At 42.9% G+C, this 17,425-nt stretch overlaps 2 protein-coding genes and 1 pseudogene across 2 annotated transcripts; 2 read left to right on the top strand and 1 right to left on the bottom strand.

The window, feature by feature from the left end:
* The first annotated feature begins 687 nt into the window (after positions 1 to 687).
* LOC110764825 (sm-like protein LSM8) lies at positions 688 to 2,498 on the top strand. The gene is made up of 6 exons (XM_021967859.2): positions 688 to 869; positions 1,083 to 1,186; positions 1,416 to 1,456; positions 1,552 to 1,626; positions 1,965 to 2,017; positions 2,184 to 2,498. The coding sequence occupies exons 2-6, from the start codon at positions 1,150 to 1,152 to the stop codon at positions 2,272 to 2,274; spliced, it is 297 nt and encodes a 98-aa protein (XP_021823551.1). The 5' UTR covers positions 688 to 869; positions 1,083 to 1,149; the 3' UTR covers positions 2,275 to 2,498.
* A 109-nt stretch (positions 2,499 to 2,607) lies between these two features.
* On the top strand, positions 2,608 to 5,345 carry LOC110764871 (putative pectate lyase 4). Its single transcript, XM_021967914.2, has 4 exons — positions 2,608 to 4,103; positions 4,289 to 4,644; positions 4,742 to 4,880; positions 4,968 to 5,345. The coding sequence occupies exons 1-4, from the start codon at positions 3,633 to 3,635 to the stop codon at positions 5,187 to 5,189; spliced, it is 1,188 nt and encodes a 395-aa protein (XP_021823606.2). The 5' UTR covers positions 2,608 to 3,632; the 3' UTR covers positions 5,190 to 5,345.
* A 4,893-nt stretch (positions 5,346 to 10,238) lies between these two features.
* Positions 10,239 to 16,949, bottom strand: LOC110764846 (putative exonuclease C637.09; annotated as a pseudogene).
* Positions 16,950 to 17,425: the final 476 nt, after the last annotated feature.

Genomic DNA, 17,425 nt, shown 5'->3' with positions numbered 1-17,425 from the left:
TCATTATTAATTATCTTTTAATTATTATTTCTATAGTTAATAATTAGTATTAAATATTTTAATTAACTTCATAAATTATCTTACTTAACAAAAAACATTTAATTTTTTTTATATATTTTTCTTTGATAAATATTTAAATACTAATTATGCACTAAGTAAATAATAATTAAAACATAACTACTAATTAAACTAATTAAAAAAGAGAAATAGAGATTACGCTATTTTATGGAGTCTAGCCGATTGGCTATACTTTTAAAATATTCTATTTATGGGGTATAGCCGCCCGGCTATACTATTACATATACTATTTATAGAGTATAGCCGTGCGGATAATCATTTAAAATATTTTACTATGGCGTATGGCCGCGCGGCTATACTACCTATTATACTATTTATGGAGAATAGCCGGTCGGCTATACTATCAAATTTACTATTTATACAGTAATTAAACTATTGGCTTAAAGATACTAAATTTGTATTATTTCAACAGTATAGCCGCTCGGCTATACCCTGTGAATAGAATATTTCAAAAGTATAGCCGCGCGGCTATACCCTACAAATAGAAAATATACAGCGCTGGGTCATTTTGAAAATATCCAGGAATATTTGTGGTCTTTTTGCAAATGGTATAAAAAGTGAGGTAAAAATCGTAAATATAAACCTTCAACCTGTAACATCCCTCTACTTCTCTCGAGAGCTAGGTTTTTACATTTGGGTTTCGGCGGCAGAAGTAAAAGAAAGAGAAAGAGAAAAAGAAGAAAGAAGAAGAACTCAACCTAACCTTCTCGACTGTATCTGCTCCAAGGAACATCGCGCGCAGCAACAGGTCCAGGTCCAGCGTTTCTTCTTCTTCTCTGCTGCTGCACGAGGTATTTTTATTTTTATTTTATTTTATTTAAAATTTGATCTGACTTGGTTGCTCCACGAGGTATATTGGATATAAATTCAATACTTTAGAAATATCCTAATAGAAGAAGAATTATTTTAGTGTTGTCATGTATTTTGTTTCCTTTTAGACTCTGAATCTCTCTCTCTCTCTCTCTCTCTCTCTCTCTCTCTGTCTCTCCCACTCTGTGTTGCAGAAAAGAGAAAAGTTTGTTGATTAACAGTATTGCTTGCAGAGAAGAGAAGATTGTTCAGAATTGAAATATGTCCAGTGGCCCTGGTCTTGAGTCACTTGTTGATCGTATGGAAATTCTACCCGACTATCCATTATTATTACTTGCTTGTATCAAATATCAATGTTGTTGTTGATTACTGTACTGTGCATGAATATAGTTTTTATATCTATCCTATGCCCAAATTTTATACCCCATTTAAGGCAGGGCATGAGCCAGCCTAGGCATTATATATGCTGTGAGCATTTCAAATCTCTCTCTCTCTAACTGTTTAAAGCATTTCTATGTTATGTGCAGAAACAATTTCAGTTATCACAAATGATGGACGGAATATTGTGGTATATTATACACTAACACTCTAATGCACCTTTTACTTGTTATTAACCGAATTAGTTTAGTTTTGTTAACAATTTTTTGTTTCCAATTAATTCAGGGAGTCTTGAAAGGCTTCGACCAGGCTACTAATATCATTCTCGATGAATCTCATGAACGTGTTTTCTCTACAAAGGTTTGCGTCATCTTCCCTGTAACAAGCATCATTGCACCTTTGTTTGTTTACTCTTTATGGCTTAAGTAATTGGACAAATAGAAAAGGATTTAGCTAGGAAACTATCTTATGGAAGTTAAGTCGATATTATTCTCAGTTTTCCAATTTTGGCTAATCCAAAGCAATGCTAAATGGCCGCGGCAGGCATTTGTTATTTTCCTCAGGACATTACCCTGCTCATGGGGGTTTATAATACATATGGTTGCCAAAGTAGTATATACAAAACATATACATATATACATATATACACATATGGCGCTAGCTGTGGTAACTTCTTGTTATTTCTGGCTGACTGGCAGGAGGGTGTTCAGCAACTCGTGTTGGGGTTGTATATAATCAGAGGTGACAACATGTAAGTGTCAACAACACTTTATTCTATTTACATTAGTTTAGTTTCCCATTGGAACCGTTGTGGGAAGAAGTGAATTGGACTGATATAATTAGACTTTTTACAAATTTCTTTCTACTTCCTATATATAAAGCTCTCTGTATGTATCCTCCAATTCCATTTGTTGCAGAAGCATCGTTGGGGAATTAGATGCCGATCTTGATTCTACTGTTGACTGGTCGAATATGAGAGCTTATCCCCTCAAGCCTGTCATCCACTGATTCAGCATGAAAGCAATGCCATAGAGCGGTTGGTTGTGGACTCGAGGGCATATAAGTGAGATTCAATGAAGCAAATAGGTATAGAATCTATGGAAATTCGAGTTTGCTTGCTATATTTATGCATAATAGGTGCTTTCAAAAGTGTTTCCTAATATCATTTTCTTAAACACTGATTCAATGAAGCAGAATTATCAGCACCAATCTAGTTATTTGCAACTTTTGAATTCCTTTGATAGCCAATATATATTTACAAGTAAATGATGTTTTTCCATTTTCTTATCAAGGAGCATATAAGTGAATGGGTTTAGAAAGTGAATGAATGAATAACTTACAATATTCATTTATTTTTCCGACAAAATCACTTTTTTTCTATTTAAAAATGAATGGATGAATATTTTTGTACTAAAGTCTTGATTATCTCTTGAAAGTTGACCGGGTTCGAATGGTATGTAGTAAAAATTTTCTTTCATTGTTCACCAAAAAAAAATCTTCATTCATTCATTGTTTTGGGCTTTTCATATATAGGTCCATTATAATGACATTTTATATATACAAAAAAATAAAACCCTTCAAGTCCAATACTTTCAAAAAACTCCATGCTGTATTTCAAGTGAATTATTTTTAGCACATTATGAATCAATTAGAAAATGATAAGTGGCTAGTTGAGGGTTTTTTTTCTTCAAATAGGCTCTCTGGAGATTTTCGTATAAATTATATAGTTATGTTGTCTTTTCTAATTTCTTTATTTTTTCTTGAAGAAACCGTATACGTTCATTATCAACTCTGAAATTTAAATCTAAAATTTAACTGGACAGGACTGAACTCGGTCCATGCTAAGCCAATGCACAAGTTAATGGACTTGCAAAACAGAAGCAAAAGGCCATAATATTTAGGAGAATTTCCACCATATATAATTATTTGACTATATAGGATGTATTATATATATGCGAGGGTCTAAATGTAGAGACTCGGGATCCCTAGGAAGGACATGTACGCATGCACATAGTTGTTGGAAATTATAGGACTCCATTGCCCCACAACTAAACACAGTTAAACAAAGCTAGCTAACAAAAAAAAGCATAAAGATAACGAACGAGCTAAACTTGAGGATGAGAAGTGAAACTGCAGAACCTTCATATTTTCCGTTCCGTCCATAGCGATTTCGTGACAGCTAGCTAACCATTACGACTGATCCCCAACAACGTTCTAAACAAACTTAGGAGCATTACGAATGTTAAATCTGGCTATAAATATCTCTCTCCATTCTCGTTCTTTCATATCTGTAAAGAGTTGAAGAGACAAACCTTGCTGTAGCTATTTCTGTGCATGAGCGAGTTGAAAAGTACATATAATATATAATGGCGTGTCATCAATGCCCCAATGGTAATGCCAATATCTGGTGCTTTGTTCTGGGCCTTTTGATCGCCATTGCCAGCTTCGCTCCAAACCCGAGTTTCGCCAAGAAAACAAAAGTTGATGGCTTGAAATTGAACGTGATCGATGGTTGCTGGAGATGGAACTCGGATTGGAGAAGTAACCGGCAGGAACTTGCATTATGTTCAGTGGGATTTTCAGGGAAGATGAGCAACAACGTAGGAAGAGATGTCATATACTATCAAGTCACGGACCCAAGTGACAATGCGTTGGACCCCAAACCGGGAACTTTGAGATATGGGGTTACCATGATCAAAGGGAAAAAGTGGATCACCTTCCAGAGGGACATGCGCATTAGGCTTGACAAACCACTTCTCATTAGTAGCTTCACTGCCATTGATGGAAGAGGTGCTAGTGTTCACATTGCTGGTAATGCATGCTTGCTGGTCTTTCAGGTACGTATACTAATTACATTTATATACACACATACATACATATTTAATTGGTATGGTCACACCGCCACGTGCTATTACTAATCTACTGTTATAACATGGGTGAACGACATGTTATAATAAAGATATCTTTTATGTACATTTTCATGCATGTAAACTAATTATATGATTATTTTAAACGTGATCAGGCAAGCAATATAATCATCCATGGCCTTCGAATCCATCATTGCCGACCCCAACCACCAAGCTCAGTTATGGGTCCAGAAGGAAAGATAATACCAATAGGGCAGGTTGATGGAGATGCAATCAGGTTGGTAACTGCATCAAAGGTTTGGATAGACCACAATACACTCTACGAGTGCCAGGACGGTCTTCTCGATGTTACTCGCGGATCTACCCATATCACCATCTCCAACAATTGGTTCAGAGACCAGGACAAGGTTATGCTTCTCGGCCATGATGATGGCTACTTTCGGGACAAGAACATGAGGGTGACCGTTGTGTACAACCATTTTGGACCCAACTGCAACCAAAGAATGCCAAGGTAAAGGCCTCTAGCTATTACTATTAGCAACGTATGTACGTAATATATGTACAGGAAGTTGAGGTTCCATCTCAAAACTACTGTTGCATGCATGCAGGATTCGCTATGGTTATGCACATGTTGTGAACAACCTTTACAGAGAATGGTCGCAGTATGCCATTGGGGGAAGCATGAACCCTAGTGTTAAGAGTGAAGCCAACCTCTTCATTGCACCAAAATCGGGAAACAAGAAAGAGGTAACTCAAATGTATATATATGTATATATTCAAGTTCAAATGCAATGCCCTTAATGAATGAATTAATGATTTTCCATGTACGCACAGATCACTTGGAGGAAGGACAGCATTGGAGATAAAGAATCCTGGAAGTTTTACTCTGTAGGAGATATCTTCGAAAATGGGGCTTCTTTCATCGAAACAGGTGCCGGCAGAGCAAAGCCAAACTACAACGGAGAACAAACTTTCCCAGTTGTTAATGCCAAATCTGTCCGCTCATTGACAAGGTCATCTGGTGCTTTGATATGCATCAAAAGATCCAGATGCTAATTAATTAAGGCTTTGGCTCATGCGATGCGATGTGGAGATATGATATAATTGCATGTCATATATATATATATATATATACATGCATAGGAAAATCAATTGTACGTCATTTAAAAATTTCCAGAACAATTGTATAGTGGATATAGATGCCATATTAAAGCTGGTCCTTTATGCAAAATTTCATCATGACTAAGGCCATAATCTTGACTGGCCTGAATGAAAAGAAGTACAGCCATAAATGCAAATGTCCAAGAAACAGTGACACCATCTATCTTACAAAAATATACAAAGCAGCCCAAACACTATGGCCTATATAATAAGAAGGGAGTGAAGAGAAGAATAAGAGTGCGTATGAGAAACCCCACCTTGAATCCAACCCTCAGATCTGTGAAAGCCTTTTCATTTTGTGGCTTCTTTTGTGAGCCCTCTGTGGCCTCGAGTGGACCCTTGTGGTCGGGGTGGTATCTGTGACTGGCCAGGTCTGGCTCACTCTGTGTTGGGCATACGGAATGCATGCCAAGTGTTCGACCATATGCCCCTTGAAGGTTTCACTTCCGCAAGCTCGGTACACAGAGGAGTTATGAAAACAAAAGGAACACTTGCAGGTGATTTCGACCTGACGGAATGCTCTGAACCTGAGATCTCCTTGGTACTGCCTCGGAAATGATTCACCTATCATGGAACTGTCAAGGTTTGGGGAATCCCTTGACAGTTCTATATCTCAAGGAACTCATTCGTTCAAAAAATCCCTCGGTGGTATTTCTAATGGAAACAAAGCAGAACTGCCACAGAAACAAAGTGCTGAGAAAGCAATGCGGTTTTCATAAGGGGCTAACGGTGGATCCTATTGGTACTGCCGGTGGCTTAAGCATTTGGTGGAAATCGAATGTGGACATCGTTTTTTTGGAAACTACTAAAAATTGGATTGATGCAGTGGTTACTATGCCTTCTGAATCTTTTTATGGCAGATGCACATGGCTTTATGGCACCCCTTATAGTCATGAGAAAAATGAGTTTTGGGAAGAGATGCTTAGTTGGGATCGCAGAGATGGCGAGCCATGGATGGTTATCGGGGACTTCAATGAAGTTTGCTGGCAGCACGAAAAGGATGGTGGTAACGGTTGGAACATCGCAAGGCGGAGATATCTTATTGAATTCATGCAGACTTGTAACCTAGTGGACCTGGGCTTTAAAGGACAAGGATTCACTTGGGAAAGGTTTTGTGGAGACGAATTGATCATAAGGGAACGACTTGACCGTGCTATTGTTAACCCGGACTGGCTGGAGAATTGGCAGAACACCTGTGTTATTCACTGTGCCAGGGTGGGATCTGATCATTGCCCAATCTTGCTTGATAGCAACCCAATCTGCCAAATCAAAAAAGGAAAGTTATTCCGCTTTGAATCACGATGGCTCAAAGAGGAGGAGTGTGGAAATATCGTGAAGCGCTCATGGAGGCCCAAAGAGAACAACACACATGTTAATCAATGGACTCAAAACCTGCATCTTAGCAAGACTGAACTTTTGAAGTGGAATAAGGTACATTTCCCGAACTGCAAAATCAGAATCAATGAGGTGATGGAGGAACTTGGTCTTCTGCAAAATGCTAACGCATCTGATGTTTCCATACCCAAGCAAAGATCTCTCAAAGCTGAATTGGATAAAATGTGGCGGTGGGAGGAGCAATTTTGGAGGCAAAGGTCAAGAGTTAATTGGTTGCAGTCTGGGGATTCAAATACAAAGTTCTTCCATCTAACCACCATTCAAAGGAGACAACGAAATCGTGTTCTCAAAATTCGAAATAATTCTGGAGATTGGTTGGTCGGTGAGCATGCAATTAGAAACGAATTCTTCGGTTTCTTTAGCAACCTGTTCAAAACTGCTGGCCCTCGCGATTGGTCAAGCACGTTAAACAATGTGGATAGGATTGTTACCCCCGAAATGAACTCTCTCCTGCTTGCGCCTTTCAATGAGGATGAAATTAAAACTGCTGCCCAACAACTTGGAGCTGACAAAGCCCCAGGCCCTGACGGTTTCCCTGGGATGTTCTACAACCAGTTTTGGAATATCGTGAAATCATCAATCGTTGGAGCCACGTGTGATTTTCAGAGGGGTTGGTGTCAATTAGAGGAGCTAAACAAGACCTTCATTGCTCTCATCCCAAAAATTCCTGATCCTGAGAACACTGACCAGTTTAGGCCTATTGGACTTTGTAATAACTCTTACAAGATTTTAGCAAAGGTGATGGCCAACAGGTTGAAAATGATTCTTCCGGATATTATCTCAGATAACCAAAATGCCTTCGTCCCGGGAAGGCAAATCCAAGATAATATCCTCGTAGCGCACGAGGCCTTTCATTATTTAAAGAGGAAAAAAACTGGTGGTGTTTTTGAAGCTGGCATAAAAGTTGACATGAACAAGGCTTATGATCGTATTGAGTGGGACTTCTTGTTTGTTCTTATGGAAAAAATGGGCTTTGCTAGTGACTGGATTCGCCTCGTCAAAGCTTGCCTCACTACGGTGTCTTTTTCTGTCATTGTTAACGGCAGACCCGGCCGTTCCTTTAAGCCCTCCCGGGGCTTGAGACAAGGGGACCCACTCTCACCATACCTTTTCTTACTGGTCAGTGAAGCCCTCTCTATGAACCTCACAAAGGCCGCCAGCAAGGGCGAGATCACTGGAATTAGGATTGCCCGGCGATGCCCCATTCTCTCGCATTTGTTCTTTGCTGATGACTCCCTTTTCTTTGTGAAGGCTGATGTGCTTAATTGCAGGAACCTAAAAGGTGTTCTGGATAGCTATTGTTTGGCGTCTGGACAATGCATAAATTATCAGAAATCCTGCTTCTACTTCTCTTTGAACACACCTGAGGAAACTAGAAGAAGCTTATGCTCCTTACTGAGTATTAATGGTGTGGACAACCCGGGGATTTATCTGGGGCTGCCAACTATTTGGGGAAGGTCCAAAATGGCTTCCCTGAATTATATTCTTGAGAGGATTCGTAGGAAAATTGAGGGATGGAAGCAAAACTCGTTATCACTGGCGGGTAAGGAAATACTAATAAAATCTGTTGCTACTGCGGTCCCTGCCTACCCGATGACTTGCTTTCGCTTTCCAGAAGGAACTTGCAAGAAAATAACTAGTGCACTAGCGAATTTCTGGTGGGGTAAATCTGAAAAGGGATCTGGCCTCCATTGGAGGTCCTGGTCGAGGCTTGGATTAGCAAAAGGTGATGGTGGGATGGGGTTTCGTGACCTCTCCAGCTTCAATCTTGCCTTGTTAGCTAAACAGTGCTGGAGAATACTACAAAACCCGAATGCTACGTGGGTTAAGATCTTAAAAGCTCGCTACTTTCCCAACTGTGATTTCGTAAAGGCTAAAAAAGGATCTCGTTCCTCTTGGGCTTGGGCAAGTCTATTGGATGGGAGAGATGCATTACTCAAGGATGCTAGGTATCAAGTGTTCAGTGGCGCCACTACATGTATTTGGACTGACAGGTGGGTCTCATCTACGCATTTTGGTGTCATTCAACCTATCAGACCCGTTCCCCCATCTGCCCCTCAACTTGTTAAAGATATAATGGACAAGCATAATCATACTTGGATTCTTGATGGCATCTCCACCCTGTTAAGCAGGGAAACTTTGGATCGTATTAGATGTACTCCGATTGGCCGTACAAATCGAGCAGATAAACTTGTATGGCCTTGGAATACTGTGGGCACATATACTGTGAAATCGGGTTATCACCGTTTTCATGCAAGGCTCCACACAATCATACCAACCCACAACTTTTCCTCCCACTCTATTCCAGAAACTGTCTGGAAGTCCATTTGGAAAATCAAAACACTCCCCAAAATCAAACACTTTCTCTGGAGAGCTATTTCTTGCTCCCTATCCACAAGACTGTCCTTGTTCAGAAGGAAAATTGTTAGTAATCCTCTTTGCCCAATTTGCGAGTGTTATGAGGAATCCATTGAGCACATCCTTTTTCTCTGCCCTTGGACCCTACTGGTATGGTTTGGCTCTGAGCTGTCTTACAGGATTGACCATCAGAGAATCACGTCCTTTGACAGGTGGCTTGAAGGAATTCTTTTGATTCCAGGCATTACCAAGGCGGAGCTTAATCACTGTTTGTCTCTTATTAGCTTCATTTGTTGGGAAATCTGGAAGTCCAGGTGTCGCTTTGTCTTTGATGGTACCACCCCGGACCCGCGCCGGGTTATTATAAGTGCTAGGGAGGCTTGCAATGAATTTGTGGGTGCCACTGCTGTTGGTGGAGTGATAATGATGGCTACACAAGCTTCGCCTCCCAGCTCTATCTCTCGAGGATCTCGGTGGTCTCCCCCGACTAGCAATATTTTGAAAGTTAATTTTGACGGTGCCTGGTGCCCTGGTTCCTGTGCTGGTGGTATTGGAGTGGTCATTCGGGATTTAAATGGAGTTTGGTGTGGGGGCCTCTCCTCCCCGGTCATCTGCGATTCAGCCCTTGTTGCAGAAGCTGCCGCTGGCCTTTGTGCAATTACCTTTGCAAAAGAAAGGGGAATGGGGAAGATTATTTTAGAATCTGATTGCAAGGTGGTAATTGATGCTTTGCGTGGAAGGTTTGGCAACAACTCTTGGGTCATCGCGCCAATGATTGATGAAATTCGTAATCTATCTTTGTGTTTGGATGATGTGGCCTGGAATTGGGTGCCTAGATGTGCAAATCGAGCAGCTCATGCAGCAGCTTCGATTGGTTTGAGAGCTATGGAACTGAAAAGTTGGGTCACCAGACCACCATTGTCTCTTGTTGGAGTTTTAAATTCTGATGGTCTGCCATGCCCACCACAGGATGGCAATACTAGTAGTTAATTTCAGTTTTTTATTTGGTGGGGGTTAAGACTATAATACTAGGCTCCGATGGAGCATTAGACTTGTCTGACTTCTCTGTTGTTGGTTTCCTCTCCTATCTGGCTTTTGCCTGCTTTTGTATCTTTTTACCCTTTTGGGTTTGAATACAACAAGCATTATGACCAAAAAAAAAAAAAAAAAACCAAAGCATACATGACATGATTAGCCAATCAGATCTAGAAAAACTATAGAAACACTGTGCTCATGATTCACATATCTCAAGAAGAGGATTACAGAAGAAAAAAAAAGAAAGAAACTCATATACCTAAGCAGGTAATCAGGATAGTTTATTCTCAAGCAATCCAAATCATCCTCTAAACTATGCCCCACATGGGCCTCTGATCATGATGCCCCATACAAAATTTGCAAAACTTTATCTTGCACATTTTGGACTGGCATGCCATCTCTGAGATGCTCTTCTGTTAACCCAGTAACTTCATATCTGGAATGGAAACATTGTCAACATGTGGGAATGATCAGAGGCCTATTCACAAAATTCTTGAAAGAAATCAAAGATGAGAAACATCACACACTAGTACCTGTAATTAATGACAGGATCTTGGGGCTGCATATAAGTGTGGAAGAGGATAGTCTCATCTTCATCAATCAGGCACACCCTTGCACACAGGTCCAGTGATCCATCACTTCCACCAGCAACCATTTCACAATCCAGAGCAATTGCTTCCGTACCATTTCCAACGTGATATTCGTTGCTGGAGTTTATATCATATTTAAATTCTTCACATGGCTCCATCGTTCTTCCCTGCAACCCTTCGACTTAAAATATAAGTAATGTCTGTGCATATCTATATAATATTGCAGCTAAGAGTATCTTTAATGGGTAAAAAGGGTAAGAGATTCAGAATACTGGAAGATGACAAGTTTCTCAATTCCATACAGGATGCTTGATGTTCAACTAATCAACTTACAGGAGGAACAGGTGCAGATAGGCGACACATATATTTATGCGAGCTCAGAGAAGGAGGGCTATCAAAAAGCTTCAAACATGGATCACAACCTTGTTCAGAGAAAGCCCTCTTGCAATTTTCTTTTGCCAGTGGCCCTAAATCATAGCAACCAGGGAAAGGAAATGAAACAACAAGCAATCTTATAGATGAATCAAAATGACTATGCAATGATCGAATCAATTACAATGCAAGACGGAATTACATCTCACCAGTGATATGCTCCCTCTGTGATTCAAAAGATTTGTTGACACCGTAACTGACCAAGCAACAAGAAGCAAAGCAAAGCAAGAGGAGTCCCACATCGGAAAACTGCAAGAAGTGGAGACTCCCCTTCACCTATAAAAGGAGACTTCTCTCCTCTTAGAAGGGGGATCCGAAACTGAGCTGGGCTCCCTCTTCAGGACTCTCCTGTTAGTCTGGCCTTCGAGTCCTGGGTCTCCAGACCCGGGGACTTGACTCCTGGGCTCCAGACTCCAAACTTTGTACCTTAGGCCCTAGGCCTTCTTCCATTTATCTTTGGGTCTAATCCCCTTGTACAAATGTAAACAATATCATAATGAGAACATCTTCTCTGTGGACGTAGCCCATTCATTAAGGGTGAACCACATATATCTTGTCTTTTGTATATTCATAAACTGGCTAAGTCCTCACATACACGCTGAAGGTCCAAACCTTCACCCATCATCCATCACACCTCATCACTAAGTTGGACTCAATCTTGGCCCAACCATTTTGAGCATCAACAGTTTGGCGCCATCTGTGGGAATTGACACAAAAGGCTTCTGTCGTTCTCCCCTTCTCCAGTGCTCTTCGGCACCCATACAATCAACATCACCTAGGCTGCCGTTAGGCAATGCCTTACTGGAGCCACCTTGAATGCCAGGTCAACAAATTGCAGAAGATGATATTTTAAGAAAAAGCCAATCAGTGTGGCTATACTTTGCATGGCTTGCAGGGCCAACCCAACATCTCAGTTCAAAGTACCGACCGACACTTCTTTGAAGAGTAAAAATATGGGGACTTGAGCTTGTCCCACAAGCTCCATCATTCGGCGTGCGCTGCCTTCGGCACCCCACCATACCCTTGCCATGGTCACGACACCCTTGCTTGGCTGACCCAGGTTCCTTACAACAGTACAAGAGACCCCAGCCTTAGCTCCGAAGGTCTATCAGTCGGAGCTTGCCGAACGAACTTGAGTCTTCTCCTTGCAAAAACCCTTGCAGCCATCTATCTATCTTTCAAAAGCTCTTGCCAAAGACACCCCAGCTCTGGCAAAAGCATTTGAAACCTCACGGCACCAATTGAAGCCAAGAGAAATCGCGAACGCCTTGAAGGACCAGCTAAAAACTTTGCCCACACTTCAGAAGGATCGAAAGGCTCCAATCACTTCCTTGCCGTCAGTCAAGGACCCAGACCCTAGACGGTCCTAGATTGGATGAACCCCCCTCCACGAACAAATGATGAACGACACCACGGACCCAGCTCCAACTCGATGCGAAAACTAGGCACTTAGACCCACTCCTCGCCGAAGACAGATCAGCCCCTCACCAAAATACCTTCGAATATCTCTTGCCGATCGGCACCTCCTCCGAGCTGAACTACGGACCCAGCTCCGAATATATTTTGGAGCCTAGCTTCCCTGCCGAACGGCAGGGAGCATGCAGAAGGTGAAGGAGTGACTTACCAATTTTTGGCTGACCCAGCCCCTCAAGCTAAAAGGTGACGACATGTCTTAAGCTAATAGGGGACTTGCACCTCCTCTCCCCAAACCCTGGCCCTTATCTCCAATCTTTGGACTCCCTTACCGAAGGTATAAAAACCCTAGCTATAAAAGCACAAGGGCCCAGCTACAAAAGGCCCCAGCTACGTTTCAAAAACGGAAGGACCCAGCCTCTAAAAATCCGAATCTACCCTCAAAACCCTAGCCACCACCTGGGTCAAGGAGGCTTGCCGAAGCCCAGCTTTGGAACCCGGCCCCAAGGCCATTGCTCAAGCCCAACATCGCATAAAACTCCATTGCTGAAGTTTCAAACACACCTTCGCGCCACCTTGGCCTTTCTACTAAACGAACACTTGGACCCCCATGGACCCAGCTCGTAAAGTGCTCCCCAAGACACCCTTGCCAAATCTGGAAGCCCCCAGCCCCCGCTGAAGCCAAGCTCCACAGAGCACAAACCCCAGGCCTTTGCCAAAGCCCAGCTCATGAGGCCCACCTACCAAGAACTTGGAAACTCGCGGGATCAAGCCCCTCATTCTTCCTGCCGAAGGACAAGCCCTTGCCGAAGCTTTGAAGGCCCAGCTCCAAGGACATGCCACAAGCTCAAATATCCACAAGGTACCCAAATTTCTTAAAATAATAATAAAATTTGCACATATGCATTCCTTCTCTTCGGCACCCACGTGCCTAGCCACATTGCCTTGCGACACGCAAGCTTTGTGCCATCTTCGGTACCCTCGTGCCCAGGCCACATTGCCTTGCGACACGCAAGCTTTGTGCCATCTTCGGTACCCTCGTGCCCAGGCCACATTGCCTTGCGACACGCAAGCTTTGTGCCACCTCCGGCACCCACGTGCCCAGGCCACATTGCCTTGCGACACGCAAGCTTTGTGCCACCTTCGGCACCCTCGTGCCCAGGCCACATTGCCTTGCGACACGCAAGCTTTGTGCCACCTTCGGCACCCACGTGCCCAGGCACATTTCCTTGCGACATACAAGCTTATGTATTTGGCAAACCCCTCTGCCTTCGGCACCCTTGTGCCCTTAGCATCCCTTTTCCCTTCGGCATCTCCCCCTTGCCGACCGACACCTTGCCTAGCTTAGCCTAGCACTCTAGGCTCAACCCAAGCCCACATGGCCCCTTGTTGAACAGCACGACACGTGCCTAGCCACTTCCTCTTGCGACATGCAAGCTTGGCACCTTCGGCACCCCATGCCCTCCGGCATTATTGCGACAAGCAAGTCTTATGCCTTCGGCACCCTCGTGCCTAGCCACTTCCTCTTGCGACATGCAAGCTTGGCACCTTCGGCACCCCATGCCCTCCGGCATTTTATATTGCGACAAGCAAGTCTCATGCCTTCGGCACCCTCGTGCCTAGCCACTTCCTCTTGCGACATGCAAGCTTGGCACCTTCGGCACCCCGTGCCCTTCGGCATTTTATATTGCGACAAGCAAGTCTCATGCCTTCGGCACCCTCGTGCCTAGCCACTTCCTCTTGCGACATGCAAGCTTGGCACCTTCGGCACCCCGTGCCCTTCGGCATTTTATATTGCGACATGCAAGTCTTGTGCCTTCGGCACCCTCGTACCTAGCTCTTCCCCTTGCCACATGCAAGCTTGTTTCGCCTTCGGCACCCCCGTGCCTAGGCCCACCTTTGGCACCTCCATGCTTTGCAACATCCAAGCTTTGGCATCCCTTTGCCTAAGGTCACCTTCGGCACCCCTTTGCCTAAGCCCACCTTTGGCACCCCTGTGCCTAAGCTCACCCTCGGCGCCCCCATGCCTAAGCTCACCTTCGGCACCCCCGTGCCTAGGCACATTGCCTTGCCACATGCAAGCTTTGTGTCACCTTTGGCATCTCATTTGCCTTCGGCACCCTCGTGCCTAGCTTCACCTTCGGCACCCCTTTGCCTAAGCCCACCTTTGGCACCCCCGTGCCTAAGCTCACCTTCGGCGCCCCCATGCCTAAGCTCACCTTCGGCACCCCCGTGCCTAGGCACAATGCCTTGTGACATGCGAGCTTGTGCGTTTGGCAAACCACTCTGCCTTCGGCACCCTTGTGCCTTTAGCATCCCCTTTGCCTAGGCACAATAACTAGACTCCTTGCCGAAGCCCTTGCGGCCCAGCCCTTGCTAAATGCCCAGGCTAAACCCACATGACCTGGCCCTTCCTAAAATGCCCAGCTCTCTTGTCGAAACATTAAAAGGCCAGCTCTTGATGATGGCTCCAATTCCATGTCGAAGCCTCAAAAGCCAACCCCGTGTAGGACTCTATTTTTCTCTCCACGCTCCCTACCGTTCGGCAAGGAAGCTAAACCCTCAAGCTTTGCTCCCTTACCGAAGCAAATGGCTGACCCAGCCACCAAAAAAAAAAAAAAAAAAAAAAAAAAAAAAATTTGCACCTGCCGAACGGTAGGCAACATGCAGAAGGAATTTGGGAAGTGAAAGTGCCCAATTGGCTAGCTACTTGGCTGACCTAGCCACCAAAAAAAAAAAAAAAAAAAAAAAAAAAAAAAAAATTTGCACCTGCCGAACGGTAGGCAACATGCAGAAGGAATTTGGGAAGTGAAAGTGCCCAATTGGCTAGCTACTTGGCTAACCTAGCCACCAAAAAAAAAAAAAAAAAAAAAAAAAAAAAATTTGCACCTGCCGAACGGTAGGCAACATGCAGAAGGAATTTGGGAAGTGAAAGTGCCCAATTGGCTAGCTACTTGGCTGACCTAGCCACCAAAAAAAAAAAAAAAAAAAAAAAAAAAAAAATTTGCACCTGCCGAACGGTAGGTGATATGCAGAAGGAAATTTGGGGGAGTTGCCAATTTTTGGCTGACCTAGCTCACAAAAAAAAAAAAAAAAAAAAAAAAAAAAAACCTTCTCTCCCTCCAAACCACTTTGGTTTTTGTTGCAACTTCTCTCCCTCCAAAGTTCTTCTTACCCGGGGACTTGGGGGACTGGGGATAGTGCACTATACGACTTGGAAGACAAACTACGGTGTTGCTCGGCCAGTGCACTTAAGATTACAAATCCCCAAGCAAGAAGTTCTTCTTACTCGCGAACTTGGGGGACTACTGTTGACACCGTAACTGACCAAGCAACAAGAAGCAAAGCAAAGCAAGAGGAGTCCCACATCGGAAAACTGCAAGAAGTGGAGACTCCCCTTCACCTATAAAAGGAGACTTCTCTCCTCTTAGAAGGGGGATCCGAAACTGAGCTGGGCTCCCTCTTCAGGACTCTCCTGTTAGTCTGGCCTTCGAGTCCTGGGTCTCCAGACCCGGGGACTTGACTCCTGGGCTCCAGACTCCAAACTTTGTACCTTAGGCCCTAGGCCTTCCTCCATTTATCTTTGGGTCTAATCCCCTTGTACAAATGTAAACAATATCATAATGAGAACATCTTCTCTGTGGACGTAGCCCATTCATTAAGGGTGAACCACATATATCTTGTCTTTTGTATATTCATAAACTGGCTAAGTCCTCACATACACGCTGAAGGTCCAAACCTTCACCCATCATCCATCACACCTCATCACTAAGTTGGACTCAATCTTGGCCCAACCATTTTGAGCATCAACAAGATTTGAAGTGCTTTTTACACACTCCACATCTAGGCTGATGAACTGAATGGAAAGAGACATTAATGTGCTCGACAAGATGTTCCTTTTTCTAATACTGCTTGTAGCATGCAGCACATTTGTACCTGCAAGCCCACAGGTCAAGAATCTTTTCAAAACATTTATAAAAAAACACATCACTTATCACATTGGAATTTGGGTATATACCTAATAGTACAGTTTGGCAACTAGTTTTGCATTTGTTCTTAAATATTCAAGTTCAGATACATTACTATAGCAGGAAAATTGGGATTAATTAATTAAATTGATCGCCAAGGAAAATTTATTTCCAAAATCAAAGGAAATTTATTTCCAAATCTAGAAACATACTTCAATAAAAATAGAATCAAACAATGCGTAATAAACCATGTCAAATTTTGCAAGGCACCTAATTAACTTAGCAGAAAAGTTCATAAATAAGCCACCCAAACAAAATCTTTATTCAATTTCTCAGCAAGTATGCAAGTCCTTGTGGAAATGTGGAAATAAAAGCCATAAACCTCACAAATTGCAGAAGATGTGAGAGACACAGAGAGGGATAGTTGTGTTTGTGGTTTTTGGAAATTCTGGTTCTAAGTCCATGGAGCCCAGAGCTGCTCTCAGCAACGCCGTTGACGAGGCTTCAAAATTGGCGGGAAAACAGCAGTACGAGAAACGTGCACAAAATGTAGGTGAGCCCAAATGGGTAGGGGTGGGCATCAATCCGGCCGAACCGATGAAATCGGCCGAACCAAACCGTAATTACCGGTTTGGTTTGGTTTTGACCAAGAAAAAGTCAAACGGTTTAAAAACCAAACTGGACCGTATATGGTTTGGTTTGGTTTGATTTTGAGCTTTTGTAAACCGGCTTAAACCAAACCGGACCGTTTATGTGTATATTTATTTATTTATATTTTATTTGATATGTGTAATACTCTAATTAGTTAATAACTATATATGAATATTTGAATTGAGCTATATTAGTTAGTGAAATATGAAATTTTATGACCTTTTGAGCTTTAGGTTGGTTTCGTACTCTAGAAAATGATTTATGTAAGAAGTAAGTTGTGAATTTGTTG

The sequence above is a fragment of the Prunus avium genome, chromosome 1 (genome assembly GCF_965620075.1).
Source record: "Prunus avium chromosome 1, drPruAviu1.hap1.1, whole genome shotgun sequence".
Classification (NCBI taxonomy): domain Eukaryota; kingdom Viridiplantae; phylum Streptophyta; class Magnoliopsida; order Rosales; family Rosaceae; genus Prunus; species Prunus avium.
The sequence above is the reverse complement of the archived record's forward strand: the minus strand, read 5'-3'. Positions and strand labels throughout refer to the sequence as shown.

Bases quoted from the DNA above. Each gene is read 5' to 3' on its own strand.
- LOC110764825 (XM_021967859.2), top strand. From the start codon at position 1,150: ATGTCCAGTGGCCCTGGTCTTGAGTCACTTGTTGATC. The intron at 1,457-1,551 runs GTATATTATACA...CAATTAATTCAG, and splicing joins ATGATGGACGGAATATTGTG to GGAGTCTTGAAAGGCTTCGA. The intron at 1,627-1,964 runs GTTTGCGTCATC...GCTGACTGGCAG, and splicing joins AACGTGTTTTCTCTACAAAG to GAGGGTGTTCAGCAACTCGT.
- LOC110764871 (XM_021967914.2), top strand. From the start codon at position 3,633: ATGGCGTGTCATCAATGCCCCAATGGTAATGCCAATATCTGGTGCTTT. The intron at 4,645-4,741 runs GTAAAGGCCTCT...GCATGCATGCAG, and splicing joins TGCAACCAAAGAATGCCAAG to GATTCGCTATGGTTATGCAC. The intron at 4,881-4,967 runs GTAACTCAAATG...ATGTACGCACAG, and splicing joins AATCGGGAAACAAGAAAGAG to ATCACTTGGAGGAAGGACAG.